The following is a 15,923-nucleotide window of genomic DNA, read 5'->3' as shown; positions in this document are numbered from 1 at the left end:
TTGTGTGTCTGTGTATTTGTGCATCTGTCTGTGTGAATGTATGTTTGTGTGTGTATTCTCTTCTAGACAAGTGTGTCTGCGTGCTTGTTCTTGTGTTTGTCATTGTGTGTCTGTCTATTTGTGTGCATTTCTGAGAGAATGTGTGTTTGAGTGTGTATGCTCACCCAAAAAAGTGTGTGTTTGTGTGTTCATTTAGAAAAGTGTGTGTGTGCTTATCTGGAAAAGTGTGTGTGTTGGTGTGTGCATGTGTGTGTTTGTCATTTTGTGTCTGTGTTTGTGAATTCACTTCTTGAAAAGTGTGTCTGTGTGCTTGTTCTTGTGTTTTTGTCATAGTGTCGGTCTATTTGTGTGCATTTCTGAGTGAATGTGTGTTAGTGTGTATGTTTACCTAAGAAGTGTGTAAGTGTTTGTGTGCTCACCTAGAAAAGTGTGTGTTTGTGTGCTTATCTAGAAAAATATGTGTGTGCTCATCTAGAAAAGTGTGTGATTTTGATGTGTGTACGTGTGTGTGTTTGTCATTGTGTGTCTGTCATTGAGTGTTTGTGTGCCTTTCTGTGCGAATGTGTGTTTGTGTGTATTCTCATATGGAAGAGTGTCTGTGTGTTTGCGTGCATGCATGAAGCTGTGTGTTTATTTGTGTTTTTGTGTGTTCGTCTGTGTGGTTGCTGTGTATGTGCTTTTCATTGTGTGGCTGTGGTTTCTGTGCTCTTTGTGTGATTTTGTGTATATCCAATTGTTTGTCTATTTACGCGTCTTTTTGTTTATGATTGTGCTTGGGTTCTTGTGTGACACTGTGGCTGTGTGTGTTTTTGTCCTCATGTTTCTTTTAGTTTGTGTGCTTTATGTGTATTTTTTTTTTGTTTTTTTCAGATTGTATACTTTTGCGTTTGTGTGTGCATTTCAGTGTGTTTGTTTGTTTGGGTGTTTTTGTGTGTGTGTGAGATCAGTTTCTTTGTGTCTGGGGGTGATTTTGTTTGTGTGCGTTTGTCCCTCTGTGTTTGTGTTGTTTTTTCTGAACTCCGGGCTCCTTCTTCCCTTCAGACCAAAGCGGTGGTTCTCCGGGTCTGCATGTGTCCAGTGTTGGCGGATTTGGTTGGCCGGCTCCTGTTCCAGCTCTGGGAGACGCCATGTGATTATCATGGAGAACTGTGACCAGAGAGGCGAAGCTAAAATAGAAATAGGAGGGTTAGATGAAGGAGCTTTGAGGGAGGGGCGGAGAGTGGGAGGGAGGAGGACAGCAGGAGCAGTCTCCCAGTTCTTCCTCTCCTTCTTCTCTCAAACTTCAGGGTGACATCTGCAAAGAGGTGAGTTCCAGCGTTTCTTCAGTCTTTGTTTGTCTGATCTGCTCGTACCTGGAGGATCAGAGGACCACAGTGCTGTTATTTTCATTAGGGTTGCCGGTTCTCTGCCGTTGCTCATTAACCAGAGCATCAGTGACCTGGACCAGTGGTCTACTGGGAATTCTTCCTTACAAATGTGTTCAGTTTTTTGTGTGAGTCAGCTGGAGGTGGGATTCTTTTAGGTTGGATGGAGGTGCTGCTATGGCTTTTGGTGGATGCTCTCTGAGCTCCTCACTCCATCCGACAGGCTTCCATCCTCTCACGTGCCAGTGGAGCGCCCCATCACGGTTGACAGAGTAGACTGTAATTATAGTTTGGGGTGGGGGGGTTGGAATTTGGCTGTGCGTGATATTTGGGATTTTTGTGGTCACGTGTTTATTTGGGGTACTCCGGTGTTTTCCTTCTTTAATGCCGCACTTCCCTCCCTCCTGGTTTGGGTTTTTTTCTTCCCCCAGGATGCCGTCGCAGAGCTTTCTGTCTGCATTCCTCTTCCTGCTGCTGCTCAGCCCCCCTAGGCTAAGCGCACAGGAGGTGCTGGTGCGTCTGGCAGGTGAAGGTCGGCGTGGCGACAATGAGGGACGCGTGGAGGTCTTCTACCAAGGCTCTTGGGGGACGGTGTGCGACGATGAGGTGGACATCAACCTGGCTAATGTGCTGTGCAGACAGCTGGGCTTCCAGCGCAGCTTCACCTGGGCACACAGCGCCAAGTTTGGCCGAGGACAAGGTAGGTAGAAGACCCCTGCCATGTTTCAGACATCTCTTCCCTCCTGATTAATCCCCCCCTCCAAAGGTATGATCTGGTTGGACAACGTGCGCTGCAAAGGCACAGAACTTTCTGTGGCGCAGTGTCGCTCCAATGGCTGGGGCGTCAACGACTGCACCCACGCTGAAGACCTGGGAGTCATCTGCAGCCCTGAGAGGATAGCCAGGGCCCCCGCCATCACACCTTCCTCCAACAGGCAGGAAAGACAGAGAACCCCACAGGCTGCCCCCCACCCAGCTCCACCTGCACCCACCCAGCCTCTGTCCAGAAGGGGCCACGAGATCGCTCTCCACCGGACACCCACCACAGCACGGCGCAGCCACCTCTCCCCACAGGAAAACGGCCACGAGATTCAGATCCTGCGGCGTTATCGTGGAAGTGGAAGATCGAACCAGCAGCCCAGCCAGTCTCCCCCTCAGGGTCACCAGCTGCCCTCACGTCTGGGGAATAGCGCCAGGCCGAGGCAGGAGACAGTAGGGGGAAGACCACAGGCGGTGAGACAGGCTGAGGAGCACCCCCAGCCTCTATCCCAGCTGCACGCAGAAAGGAGGCCTGAGCAGCATCAGCAGCTCAGCGGAAACCACGTGGAACCCGATCCAATCCTCCCAGACCCGGTACTGGAGACTGAACCACAGGACATAGAGGTAAACGCTCAAATACTTCTGATGCCTGTCATGAGCTTAAGCAGAGTAGCAGAGAGGATGCAGGACTGTGAGCCTGTGAGGTCAGTGTAGAGAAATACTGCTTCAAAGGACCATTTAGATGCAATTTTGGGTCAGTTTTCGCTTTGATCCGATTGTGGATTCTAACCCAGTATTCCCCAGTCTCAGGGAAGCCACTCCTCCACTTGGCCAGCTTGGTGGGTGAGTGGTAACAGTCTTTCAGAGACAATCAAAGCTTCAGCGTGACTTGTTTGTCTTTCCTCTTTCGTCAGATAGACCTGACCTTTTCTCAGTATTTTTGTTACCATCATGGCAGACTTTCGGTTTCCTTCCTGCCTCTAACGGCTTCTAGAAATGCTGATTACACATCAAAGGCTGTGTTGTTCTCATCTTGACTGTTTACCTTACGCTGCTCTTTTATGTGACAGTTTGTTGCATGTGCATACCTAAATTTCCGTTCATGAACGACGTCCTGAACAGTGCATCTTCAAAGCAGGAAGGGCTGGATTCAGGGAAAGTCCTGAACGTTTCAACGGCTTCCGCGTTCTCTCTGACGTCACTGATTTCTCACCCACAGGAATCTGAGAGGGGTCACCTAGTAGAAGTTCGTATTCATCCTGTCCTGTCCAACTACCGGGGGGGTCTGGTGACAGAGGGAGTGGTGGAAGTGAAGCATTCTGGGAAGTGGCGTCATGTGTGCGACCGTGGATGGGACCTGAGCAGCAGCAGAGTGGCCTGTGGCATGCTGGGATTCCCAGCCGCAGAGGCGTTCGACCAGCCTGCCTACAGGTAAACAAGAGTGCACAAGTGTGTATTTGTTATGATGAAAAACTGGATAGACCGGACCCCAATGGTTTGTCTATTTTGAGGTTGTTGCAGAGTTGCACCTAAAAAAAAGAGTGGTTCACCATAGATGAACTGTCCAGTCTTTCATTAACCCTGCAGTGATGTTTTTTACTGACATAGCTACACCAGGTTGTTTTCATGTCATGAAACCAGTTACACAATTTATGTAATCACTCACAAATATCCATCAATCTATCTGTCCATCATTCACCCAGGGCTGCCAGAAACGATTATTTTAATAGTCGACTAATCACTGATTATTTTTACCAATCAGTCAACTAATCGGATCATGCACAAAGTGGATGTAAAGCACAAATCTTAATCATCATAAGAATAAAGACAATAAAGATAATAGTTTATTAAACTTTTAAAGAATCATGCAGTCTCTGTCCTTCTCTAGTTTCTAGAATGAATACAATATTAAATCAAATGAGAGAGATAAGGAATACACTTTCCATCAAACTCATTTTGACAGGTGTCCCGCCCCTCAAGATGACTTAACAATTTAATATCAATTTTATATATAAAGGGTTTATAGGGTCTAAGGTCACCTGTCAAAAGGAGTTTAATGGAAAGTATATTCTTTATCTCTCTAATGAGGTCGGCATCTGAAACAAGTAATTATTTTTCACAAAAGATAAAGTTTTGGTCTCACTGACTCAAATAATGAAAAAAGTGATTTTTTTGATGCTGAAAAATCACAACTTTGTTCAACTTTACTACACTCTGACTCCATACAATATAAAGTAACGACTAATCGACTATTAAATTAGTCGTTGACTATTTTAATTAGTCGATTATTGGTCAATTAGTGGACTAATCGTGGCAGCCTTACATTCAACCAACCATAGTTTTATTTACCATCATCATCCACTCCTGACTTTCTGTCAAAGTACTGATTCAATGTGGAACTGGATCTATAATTGATTCATATTGATTAATGTTCTAAACCTGAGTAGTGCTTTTCGACCTTTCTTGAAGGCCCAAAGTGCTTTACAGTCACAGTCCCATACACACATTCACACACTGATGGTGGCTCTGCTGCCAAACACTTGTGCCGACCTAAAACCACTAGAGGCAAAGTGCGGTTCAGTGTCTTGCCCAAGGACATTTCGACACATGTGGAGCCAAGGCGCTAATCAATCCTGGAATATTCCGATCAGAGGTCGACCACCCTACCTTTGCGCCTCAGCTTCCCCATTTCAAAAATGTAATAGATTTCTTATTTTTGTTGATATTGGTTCAATGAAAAATATTTTTAACCCCCATTTGGAAAGAATCAATAAAACTGGACCTAAAAATCCTAAAATTCCAAGATCCACTTGAACAAAGTAAACTTTTGTCCTCCTGCTTCAGGACATGACTCAGTGTTGGATGTCCAGGTTTGAACTGACATTACCAGACATGATGATGTGAAGACTTTTACAACCTTCTCAGGAGGAAGATCCACTCTGAAACCTCCTACAATTTCACTTACTGTTCATGTTGTCTAACCCTGATGAGTTTTCATCCAAGTCTCCATGGAGTATATGAGCTGCAAAACAAACAGAAATCACAGGAAGTGGAATTGATGATGATAATGCAGAGATTGGAGGCGCCTGACAGAGAGGGTCCAGAAACGGCGTTGGGGGAGGAGTCCAGCCGCAGGGATGGTTGGCTAGACAACATTTGCTACAGCTTGTTGAAATTGTTGGTTTAGAAGTTTACCATACAAAGAAGCCCATACATGTGATGTCATTCGCCCAACTTTATGTATAAATGCTGTTTTTCTTTGTGCCACGCCCTTATACTGTCTAAGGACATGTAGGCTGTATGCACAGAGAACAGGAGGTGCAGTTCAACAACAGAGGGGACCTGTTTGGTTCAAAGGGAAATAGTTCTTTGAAAACAAGCAGAACAGAACACAGAGATCCATGAGTGTCATCATCGTCTGATAACCCGTCAATTCTCAAACTTTGCAGCTAAGCTGTTGTCCTTCCCAATCTCTCTCTGTGTTACGATCCATCTGACTCTGACGATGTAATACTTGTCAGTGTGAAAAGGTGAACTGATTCAGAGGAGCATCAAAGAACTCCACTTGGAGTTGTGCAAGCGGCTGAAAGTGGGGTGAAAGTTATTTGCAGATGTTTGAATAAACAGTGTGCATGATTTTATTCATCTGTGAAAGAGACACCTGGAAGAGACGAAGAGGGGCCACCTCCTATGACTGGAATGGATGCTACAGGACGTTCTGGGGTTTGGCATGAGGGGTTGCGTCCAGTGGTCCTGTCTGCAGGTTGCCTGTGGAATCCCTTAGTCTATGGTCCTGGGATGAGTTGGAGTTGCCCTCTTGAAGTCTGTATTTGCTTTTGGGCAATGCCTGTCGCGTCTGTGGGCTCTGGTGTGGAAAGGCTGGGGTTGTTGGTAAATCTTGTTTTGGACGGGGGATGGTTTGCGGGGTGGGCCGGTCTACTGGCAGGATAGTGTCTGAGAGGTTTGATTGGTCAGGGTACTCATGGGACCTTCGTAGGAGGCTCCAACACTTTGAGCGTATCATTTCTGTCAGTCCTCCAACCAGAGCTTCTGCTGAGGGCCTCAAATACAAAAGAGGTTTATATAAATATACACCTTGTGTGTCTTAAGCTATATAAACTCGTTTTGTAACAGTAACATCTCTTCAACAAAAGAAGCCCTTGATTCTTATTGTTTTGCTCAGCTATTAGACAAAACAAGCTAAAAAAGAGTAAAAGAAAAGACAGACAGTTGGGGATTGGCCTGTCTCACACCTTAGGGGTTGAGTTCATTTTAAGTGGAACCTCCCCCTTGGTTCATGATTGCTTGTGTTGATATACTTACTGTCAGAGAATTTACCGGTCCTATTGCAGGGTGAATTTTACTAATTTATTTATTTTATTTAACCTTTGTTTTACCAGGAAATCAAATTGAGATTAGATCTCTTTTTCAAGGGAGACCTTTGCCGAAAGGCATCAGAAGCCAGTAGTGATGTCAACAATTCTGTTTGACAGTTCTAGCAAATTATATCTTTGCTTCAAAGCATTAGCGTTGGTGTGTCTTTACTTAGGAGAAAACCAAAGATTGGTAGGCCAAACCGTGTGGAAGAATCACACAACTCCAACAGCTGCTCATGCAGGGGTGCTTTTGTCTGAAAGGAGCTGTGAACTTGGAAGAGCAGTAAAGCATTTCAAGAAAGAGGACTTCTAGTCATGAATTATCTTCAAGGCAAGTTTGCTTGGATGTGTGAGAACCTTTGTGTACATATCTGACCAGGACAGAAAAAATCAGAAAGAAGAAAATTAGCTTGTCTTCTGATAATTATCTCTGAAGAACTGCCTGTAATTCTTGACTACAACACGTTTATCCAGTATTTCCAACGTCTTTCAAAATTCCTTCTTCATCAGATTAATGCTGGGGCTGTTCTTTCTCCTACAAACACAGAGCTTACAAGTCTCGTGTTTAGGGAGACAAACTATAGAGGACAACAGAAAAACGCCCTTAGCACTCATTCTCTCAGTCTGTAAGGTTTGAAAGCATTGATATTCTGATCAGTCTGATGTTCTTCTGGATATTTTGCGTTCTCTGATCACTCTGATGTTGTACTTGTGTAGAGAAAGACTAGTTGAACAAAGCTACTTGATCAATGATCATCACAACATTACTGACTGGTTCTATCAGTTTTCTAAGCAAAGCAGATTATGTGTTGCCATCTGGATCATGACAAGTACCTTCCAAACATAATGACAAAAAGGTCGGTCTGGTCTTCTGCTGGAAGTTTGAACCGAGGAGACAATCCAGGAACTGCTCATCAAAACTCATAGATATTCTCCAAAATGTTATAAATTCTCATTAATTTAATGAGCTGACCACGTCAAGGCTACCAGGAGCATCATCATTGCACTGGATTGGCATGACGGTAGGTTCGACTCCCGGCTGGGACCTTTCTGTGTGGAGTTTGCATGTTCTCCCCGTGCATGCGTGGGTTTTCACCGGGGACTCCGGCTTCCTCCCACCGTCCAAAAACATGCTTCATAGGTTAATTGGTGACTCTAAATTGCCCCTAGGTGTGAATGTTAGAGTGAATGGCTGTGTGATTGAGGCCCTGAGACAGACTGGCGACCTGTCCAGGGTGTACCCCGCCTTCTCCCATCAGCAGCCGGGTTAGGCTCCGGCACCCCGCGACCCCGAAAGGGACGAAGCGGTTAAGAAGATGGATGGATGGATGGCATGACGGTGTGCATGCATGGATGAGGGGATGCAGAAAGGGCAAACAATTACAAACACACACACCCCAATCCCCAGACATTGTCTGGACAGTTTGGAACAGATGGATTGTTAAGATTGGGTCTTCAGCTCCATGGAACTTCTTTTTCTCCACTGCCACAGACCCTTCTTTCATTTATTGGTGGGTGGTAAACCAATCAAAAGAAAGCCTTTTGCCTTCTACCCTATGGGGACGTGTGTACCAGACCCTGATCTTTCATGAACAATGTGAGGCCTGCCAGGGAAAAGTCAGACTAGGAGAACAACCTTAATGAAAGCTTTCTCTTGAGTTTGTTGAACAACAGGAGGCGGAGCTTCTTGGAGTAGATTATGAACATATGAGTTTCCCAAACTGTCTGTGTGTGCTCGCCTGCTTCAGGGGGTCATGATCACTTGGACATCTGTGATTATGGTCAGACTTCTGATCTGAAATATTCTTAGCCTGCAGTTGGGTTTCTGCTGAGTCAGCACAGCCCTTTCTCTGGCCACAAGGGTTTTGTGGACCATCTGTCTTTGTTGCTGCAGCAAGTTTCAACAGATTTTGCAGCCTTCCCCACATTTTGCATTCAGAGTTATTCTCCAGCTCCTCTTTCATCACAGTCTCCTCCCTGAGCAGACAGGAACTTCTTCACCCCCCCTTTTCTGCAGCTTTTTAAAGGCTACATTTAATGTCCTTGTGGCCGTTCAACTAAAACCCCTTTCATGGAAACTACATCATTATGACCCTAAAAGTTTTCATGGGACCAGGGGATGGGGGTTGATGGGAATCAGTGGGAACATCCAGAGTTTGTGGACTGTTCCAGCTCTGTAGCCGCCTGTAATGACAGGTTAACTGAGCTTTCCTGACAGTCAGCTCTTCTTTTCTCTGCGGTTTTTGGTATTGTGTGTTCAGTTTCGCTAAAAAAGCTACGTTTCTTTGTCGATCAGTGCCTTCGGTGTCTCTTATTCCCAGACTTCCTTTCAGCACGTCGGACCGTTCGTATGAAACTTTCAGAGATGAGCCTCTCCGTGGCTCCTTCCTGGATCCCGCAGTGGCCCGGCATAAAACGGGTCAAAGAGCAGTGTTTGTCGGTGCATATTTCCATGTCTGCTGTGTGTGAACCAACATGCTGCTGCTACACCACAAAGCAGACAGTGCCAGGCAGAGCAGGCAATTATACAGCAGGCTCTCCTCCCCCACCCAGCCTGTGAACCGACAACCCCTTACAGTTTGTCTCCCAAACTTTGATTCATTCTTGCGTCTGTCAATAAGGCGGACCAGCTGGGCTTCTGGTTGATGCCAGTGTCTGACGGGACAGTGGCAGACCTGCAGACGTTCCTTCAGTGTGCCCTCCCCGTATGCATCCCCTCATTCTTCAGTCAGGGGTCTCCACACAAAGCTAACTCTTCTTCATGATTTTGTTGACTCCAGATTTCAAACCAAACAATAAGTTTCAAGATAAATAAATGTCCCCCCTCTCGCACTGATGTTTATGAGTTTGTTGTCTGTGAAAGATTTTAAATTTCTGCAGCTGACATGTTGAAGTTTGATTAGTGTTCATGTCTCACACGTTCAAGAACAAGCTGAATGCAGATTCTTAAACACACTTTTAGTGTAAAGTTGGAAGACGTTTCGCAAGAGATGTCAATGTGGGACTTTTTTTTTTTTTTTTTTTTACTTTTATAGCTCTATTTTGATATACAAAACACTTTTTGTCATTGAATTCTGACTGGACACAAACTATTAATATCTCCTCCATGATAAATTTTCAAACAATTAGCACTTCCGTGAATTAAAAAGGACACTATCCATGCGTCACAACCAAATCCGAGTCCTTGACTGGTTCATCTAGTTCAGGACTGTCAAACTCATTTTGGTTCAGGGCCCACGTTTAACCTGTCTGATCTCAAGTGGGCCGGACCAGAAACATGATAGCAAAATAACCTATGGTCAATTTGTTATCTGTAGTTTTGTTTTTGCTTTGTTTTTTTCTCAGTTGGATAAAATACCTCAAACAACCTGGTAGCCTAACCACTTATTATTACACATTCATTCACAGAGGCCAATGCATTTCAAATAAAATGGATTTTACTTTAAAAAAATGATTTATTCAATTTTACACACTGAGTATTATACATAATTGAAGCAAAAACTCAAGAGGGGGCCAGATGATACCCCTGACCTAGTTTAACTTTCAACGCGGATTCATTGGCCTTGTGTTGTGTACGTAGAGGTCTACAATGGACTTAAAAACTTCTATAGTGACGCATGAATGCGAAAGTTTAGAATGCAGAAGCATGAACCACACGAACACACATCTACATGGACTTTTCATTGATAGTAGTCACTTGAACTGAGGCCGGTCTGAACGTAACATAATGCGTTTGAAGTGAGTGTTTTCATGCAACGATCAGTGATGTTCCTGGTTCATGCTGGTTCTGAATTCTTCTCTGAGCTGCAGGAGACAAGTCTGTTTAACATAGTTTCTTTTCTTTGACAGAGTTTTAACTTTTGTTTGACGTCTGTTACTTAAGCTAACATTGAAAAAGTAAAGATTGTCTGCAAGAAATCCAGGAGAATTTTGTCTTTCACAGAAATTCTGGAAAGAAAGCTCCATGTTTTTCTTAGTGATCTTTTTACACAAACCACCGTCTGGTGAAAGTTTGCTGCACCTGTCTGTGGTCGACGTGGGGGAAGGACAGCAATCTGTTTGCAGACGCTGTTGGGGGGACGGGGGCTTCGTCTAAGCATCTCTTTCATACTCAGCTGGTTTTCCAGTAATGCAGATAAACAGACGGAAATACTCCGTTGGGTTACTGACAGAAGGGTAGCGGAGAAGGATCCCACTTTCTATGCTCTTTCCTTCGTCACAGAGGAACGAAGGACGGCGTCAAACATTCACATTCTCCTCCGTCTTTGGGTAACCAAAATAATCTGAGAAAAACAGACGAGGCGGGGTGTTTGGATGGAGGAGGGGTGGAGGAGAGTTTTCCTTGGAACACAAAACCCAAAACTGTTTTCTCTTCTCTTCAGGAAACTATGGGAGTCCAAGTTGGCAGATCCCTCATCTGGGTAAAGTCTTCAACCGCACATTCTCTTTTAATGTGGTTTCATGAGAGGAATTAAAACAACAACCCCCCACCCCCCACCCCCAGGATCAGGACACAAATCCAGAAGAAGACCTACTGGGTGGAGAAGGTGCGGTGTCAAGGTGTGGAGGCCTCCTTGTCCCAGTGTCACTCTCAGCTGTCCCTACCCAGAAGTGAAGTTCCCTGCAGGGGGGGCATGCACGCCGTGGTCCGCTGTGTCCCGGGACACCAGTTCAGGCATCAGAGCAGAACCCCAGCTCCACCTGCGGTACCGGTGAGAGTGACACACAAACGTTTGACCTTGGTGGTTGTTTCCTGCTTCCAAACAATTTACCCTGATTCAGAACCTCATCCCGATCCTGAGCTGTGATCACAGATCCAGACCCTGATCCTAAAGCTAAACACTGATCTAAACCCTGAACCCTGATCCAGACTATGAATTCTGATCCATGTTCTGATCTAGAACCTGAACCCTGATGAAAATCTTGAAACCTTATAGAGACCCGGAACCCTTTTCCTGACTCAGACCTTTAACCCTTGTTCAGGCCCAAACTGAGACCTTGAACCCTTATCTAGACCCTGACTCGGACCTTGAACCCTTATCCAGACCCAGACTGAGACCTTGAACCCTTATCCAGACCCAGACTGAGACCTTGAACCCTTATCCAGACCCAGATTTAGACCCTGAACCCTTATCTAGATCCTGACTCGGACCATGAACCCTTATCCAGACCCAGACTGAGACCTTGAACCCTCGTCCAGACCCAGATTTAGACCCTGAACCCTTATCAAGACCTTGATCCTGAACCATTGACTGTATGAAAGACCTAGACTGAGTGGGTGTGATGTCACCCATAGAAAATAGTTTACTTCTGGCTCCAGTGAAATAACCTCCATTCAGTCGCCATTCTTCTGCGATGCAGATGCCACCAATTTGGAGCCAGACGACAGTGATTGGTACAAGTCGGTCTGAGTCAGCGTTTCTATGGTAACTATTGTCACCAAGCAGAAGTGAGCTTGTGAGAAGTCCACACCCCTTCCACTGAAAGCAGACTTGAAAGAAGCTGACAATCAAACATTTGAGGTGGGGGCAGTGGGCACCACATGCTTTTACTGATAGGTCAGTTTATAAATTGCAATTAAAAAGATATCATATTTTACTTTAAAAGAATTAGGATAATCAAAAACTTGTTTAAAAAAAGGTATCAGAATGTTTTTCATGGCCATTAGACTGACTGTTTATTCTCTATAGAACTCATCGGGATTTTGAGTTTTTGGAGCCAACACGTACTTCCTATTTGGAACACGAGGGGGAGGAGTCACTCAGTCCAGTCCTCTTTTATGGTCAATGACCTGAACACTGATCCAAACCCTAACCCTGATCACATTCTGATTAGTAATTCACACCCTGATCTAGATCCTGAATCATGCTGATAGTCTGGCTTGATCTCCTCCATGTCTGCAGGTGTTTAGATACGTGACCTCACCTGAGGAACAAGCTAGGTTACCATTAATGAACTTTGAGTTAGTTTCTTTTCTTGGATGAAACTTTTCAGCTAAAGTCCAGCTGTAGCATGTCTGACTTTTAGTAGCTGAACGAGAATGATCTAATGCAGGGTCTCCAGCCTACTCCTCAAAAGCAAACACTTTCAGACTGGTTGTTGATCTGGAGCAGGTTTAAATTCAGTCAATAGACTCACCTGATCCAGCTGACCATCAGGAATTGATGCTTGGTTAGCTCCAACCCTCTTCTTCCCTCCTCATCGAGCCCTTTGTTTGCTGTCTGATGAGGCCTGAATCCAGCTCATCTTCAGGTCTAAATCTGCATCATAAAGTTATTTGTGGTGTGAGGACACACTGTGGAGATCCCTGAGCAGGTTTCCGTCTTCAGTGGAGTCACCTGCTAACATTGTGGTTTTGGTGCAGACCGCACCCTCCTGTTAAACTGGAGCAGCTCCGGCAGAGAAAGCCGCCTCAGTGCAGGTCTTGTGTCTGTCCAACTTTAAGAAAAGTTTTACTGCTGTAGAAATATTCTATAGAAATATTTTCACGAGGAACAAAAACAGAGGCTGGAACGTCTACCCACGCAGACTTAGAGAAATGAAGCTTGTCTCAACGCCTTGTTAATTCATGAACTCTTACTTTGTTAGAAACTTTCAAGAAGCAGACATCCTCCACAAACACCAGGATATTTTCAAACCCTGTGAAGCTTTTTTTTGTTTTTAAATAGAAATATGATTGCTAAATATGTTCTGTTTTTCCTTCCAGCCTGTGGTGCGCCTGAAGGCGGGGGCCCGCCTCGGAGAGGGTCGCGTTGAAGTCCTGAAGGAGGGGAAGTGGGGCACGGTGTGTGACCACCTGTGGGACCTGAGCGCCGCCAGCGTGGTCTGCAGAGAGCTGGGCTTCGGCACGGCCAAAGAGGCTCTCACCCGGGCTCAGCTGGGACAGGGTAACCCACACACACTCCCCCAGTTAAAGCTCCCATCCGATGAAAATCCTGTTTTTTGAGTTTTTAACATGTCTGTGTGGCAATTTCGTATGAAAGAGAACAAATGTAAAAAGAAGAAAAGAAGAATTTTTTTTTTTCGAGTATTTTTCATTTTAAATTGCTGTCTCTCAAACTGTCTTGGACAGACTCTGTTTGAATGAATGATCTTCTTTCCATCAACAGCTCTGCTGCACATGCACTAAACCCTCATCTGTTCCTAGTGTCTAGTTCAGGTTCTGGAGAAGAGAAGATGGTATCTTCACATTGACTGCAGTCAAATGAGCCGCCGTTCACATTTCTGTGGTCAAATCAGCATCACTGGATTTTTGGTGTGAGTTTCATCCAATACTTACGGTAGCAGGACTGAGAACGCTGGAAAATCTCCACCAGACTCCACGGAGCTTCTTGATGTGACCACGGAAATGTGAACGGCGGCTCATTTGACCGCAGTTGGAAAGGATTGTAAATCAATGAAAGAGCATTTTGATGTTAGCTTTGATTATTTTATCAAGAACTCTGAGAAACCAATGATTGAATGTATTGATCACAGTCAATAAACATTGGAGAATTAGCTAAAAGAGTCTTTGGTGAACTGGAAGGAGAAAGAATCAGGATTTTGGAGGAAGTTCTGTCCATGAAGATCTTCACTTCCTCGTCCAGCTGACATCCGGATCAGAACCGTACGGCTGGACATTACTGATAATGCTGGAAATGTTCATGTAGCAGCAGTGAAGATTTACGCGAGCAAGACACAGAGCTTTCATAATCAGACAGGGGGATTAAGGGTGGAACTATACAGCTCAGCTCCAAAAGCCACGCCCCCTCAGAGGAGATTTTGGAAATAGAGGCTTCAGGTCAACATGAAAAATGTCTTTTTGAGACATTTAGATTGTGGCATTTTGGTTAAAAACTTCATAATCATAATTAAAACACTACTCCTAATTTTTTTTTAATAAAAAATTGTCATGGAGGATTTTAAGGCTTCACATGACGAAGTTGCTCATCGTGACAGGAGGAGGGGTTGGGTGGACGTTGCATGTACCTGTCAGAGGAGCAGATCAGCTCTGTCATTTCTGCAGACTAAACACCCCTCAGCCTAAACCGTTCTTCAAAGTGGCGGCCCCCCAGCTCTGTGCGCAAAAACACTAAGAATGATTGCAGCGTGACTGTGCTGATTGTGGAGCGGCTCCCCAAAGACCAATCGCACGAGTGTAAACTCAGCTGGAGGGGTCAGCTGACCAAAACACGGCTGCTGTCATAACAAGCGCTGAATGAGCGCGAGGCGGCTTTGAAGGCAGGATGTCGGCCAATCAAGCGCATGGAATTGTTGTGGCAGCGTTTTTTGTTGTGGGCGGGAAAATGCTGCTCCTGAGCCTGCAGTTTTCCTCGGAAACGCTCAGGCCTCGTTTTGTCCTCCTACTCCTCTGAACTCAGCCCCAACTCTGCAATCATGTTCATTTCCTCTCATTATCTTTCCACCCAAATGAGCAGCCCCTTTCTGCTGTTCCTGCTTCTTCTCCCTGTGAAGTGACGCGTGAAAAGCGTCTACTTTTAGGGCTACATTAAAGGGAAAGGGAGATGGTTGCGGTTTCGGGCTCTGAGAACGTGAGACGTGTCCCGTGAAGGCGTCTGGGCTGGGCAGCAGCGAGGACGAAGTGACATCATTACTATTTATGGTCAAATTACAGGCTTTGACGGGCCTTGCTCACCTACGCAAACATAAATGTACTGCAGGATTTCTGCAGTTCACAATTGCATACCTATTTTTAACTGTGAAGCAGAAGTCAGTGAAGTTTATTTATATCACACTTTTCACAGAAAGTTCCAAAGAAATCAGCAAAGAAGGAAGACCATCCAAAAAATACAAAACAAGAAATCTGAAACCATCAAATTCACTACTAAGTAACTCCTGCTTCATAAAGCAGATCTTCAGCCAAACAGCTCAACCACCCCGACTTTATAGATGAGTTTGTGAATTAATCCATTGAAGCTGGTCTGTATTTTTAATCATTGACTGTTTATGAGAACTAGACCAAGTAAATAGAAAATAGCTTACTTTCCGTTCCAACCAAATGAAGTCAATAGTCGCCATTTTTTGAGATGCAGATGCCGCCATGTTGCCATGTTGGAGCCAGATGTCAGAAAGCAGTACTTGGTGCGAGTCGGTCTAAGTCAACGTTTCTATGGCAACCACTCTCACCAATCAGGAGTGAGGTCATTGGACGTCCATACCCCTTTCACTCGACAATCTATCAATCAGAAGTTTGGAATGTTCGATGTGAGACCACATACTTTACTGAGGCATCTGATTGGTCTGTCGTGAGGAGCCGGTAAAGGTGGATCAGGCATCTGGTCTGGATGCCCCCTGAACGCCTCCTTGGGGATTTCCCACTGGGCGGAGGCCCCGGTGACGTCCCCGATTGCACGAAGTGAAAATTGGATCAAAACGAACATTTCACAACGTTTATTTGAGAATGTGGATGGTTTGTTGTTAAAAA

The 15,923-nt window shown here is 45.0% G+C and overlaps 1 protein-coding gene and 1 long non-coding RNA gene across 3 annotated transcripts in view; one reads left to right on the top strand and one right to left on the bottom strand.

Moving 5' to 3' along the window:
* The first annotated feature begins 959 nt into the window (after positions 1 to 959).
* The window catches only part of LOC112140586 (lysyl oxidase homolog 4), a 33,013-nt gene continuing 18,049 nt past the window's right edge, over positions 960 to 15,923 (top strand). Inside the window, exons 1-7 of one of the 2 annotated variants that reach the window (XM_024263575.2) lie at positions 960 to 1,304; positions 1,796 to 2,064; positions 2,131 to 2,747; positions 3,343 to 3,554; positions 10,882 to 10,920; positions 11,004 to 11,211; positions 13,206 to 13,386. In XM_024263575.2, the coding sequence (XP_024119343.1) occupies positions 1,797 to 2,064; positions 2,131 to 2,747; positions 3,343 to 3,554; positions 10,882 to 10,920; positions 11,004 to 11,211; positions 13,206 to 13,386 (1,525 nt within the window). In that variant the 5' untranslated portion in view covers positions 960 to 1,304; position 1,796. Of the gene's footprint in view, positions 1,305 to 1,378; positions 2,065 to 2,130; positions 2,748 to 3,342; positions 3,555 to 10,881; positions 10,921 to 11,003; positions 11,212 to 13,205; positions 13,387 to 15,923 lie in introns of those variants that run through there. The other variant, XM_036210904.1, reaches the window with a different exon arrangement.
* Positions 11,136 to 12,940, bottom strand: LOC112140587. Its single transcript, XR_002918212.1, has 3 exons — positions 12,838 to 12,940; positions 12,638 to 12,759; positions 11,136 to 11,200 (listed from the first exon to the last, which is right to left on the bottom strand). It is a non-coding gene; the product is annotated as an uncharacterized LOC112140587 (long non-coding RNA).

The sequence above is a fragment of the Oryzias melastigma genome, unplaced genomic scaffold (genome assembly GCF_002922805.2).
Source record: "Oryzias melastigma strain HK-1 unplaced genomic scaffold, ASM292280v2 sc00289, whole genome shotgun sequence".
Lineage (NCBI taxonomy): Eukaryota > Metazoa > Chordata > Actinopteri > Beloniformes > Adrianichthyidae > Oryzias > Oryzias melastigma.
This window is presented reverse-complemented; position numbering and strand designations above follow the sequence as displayed.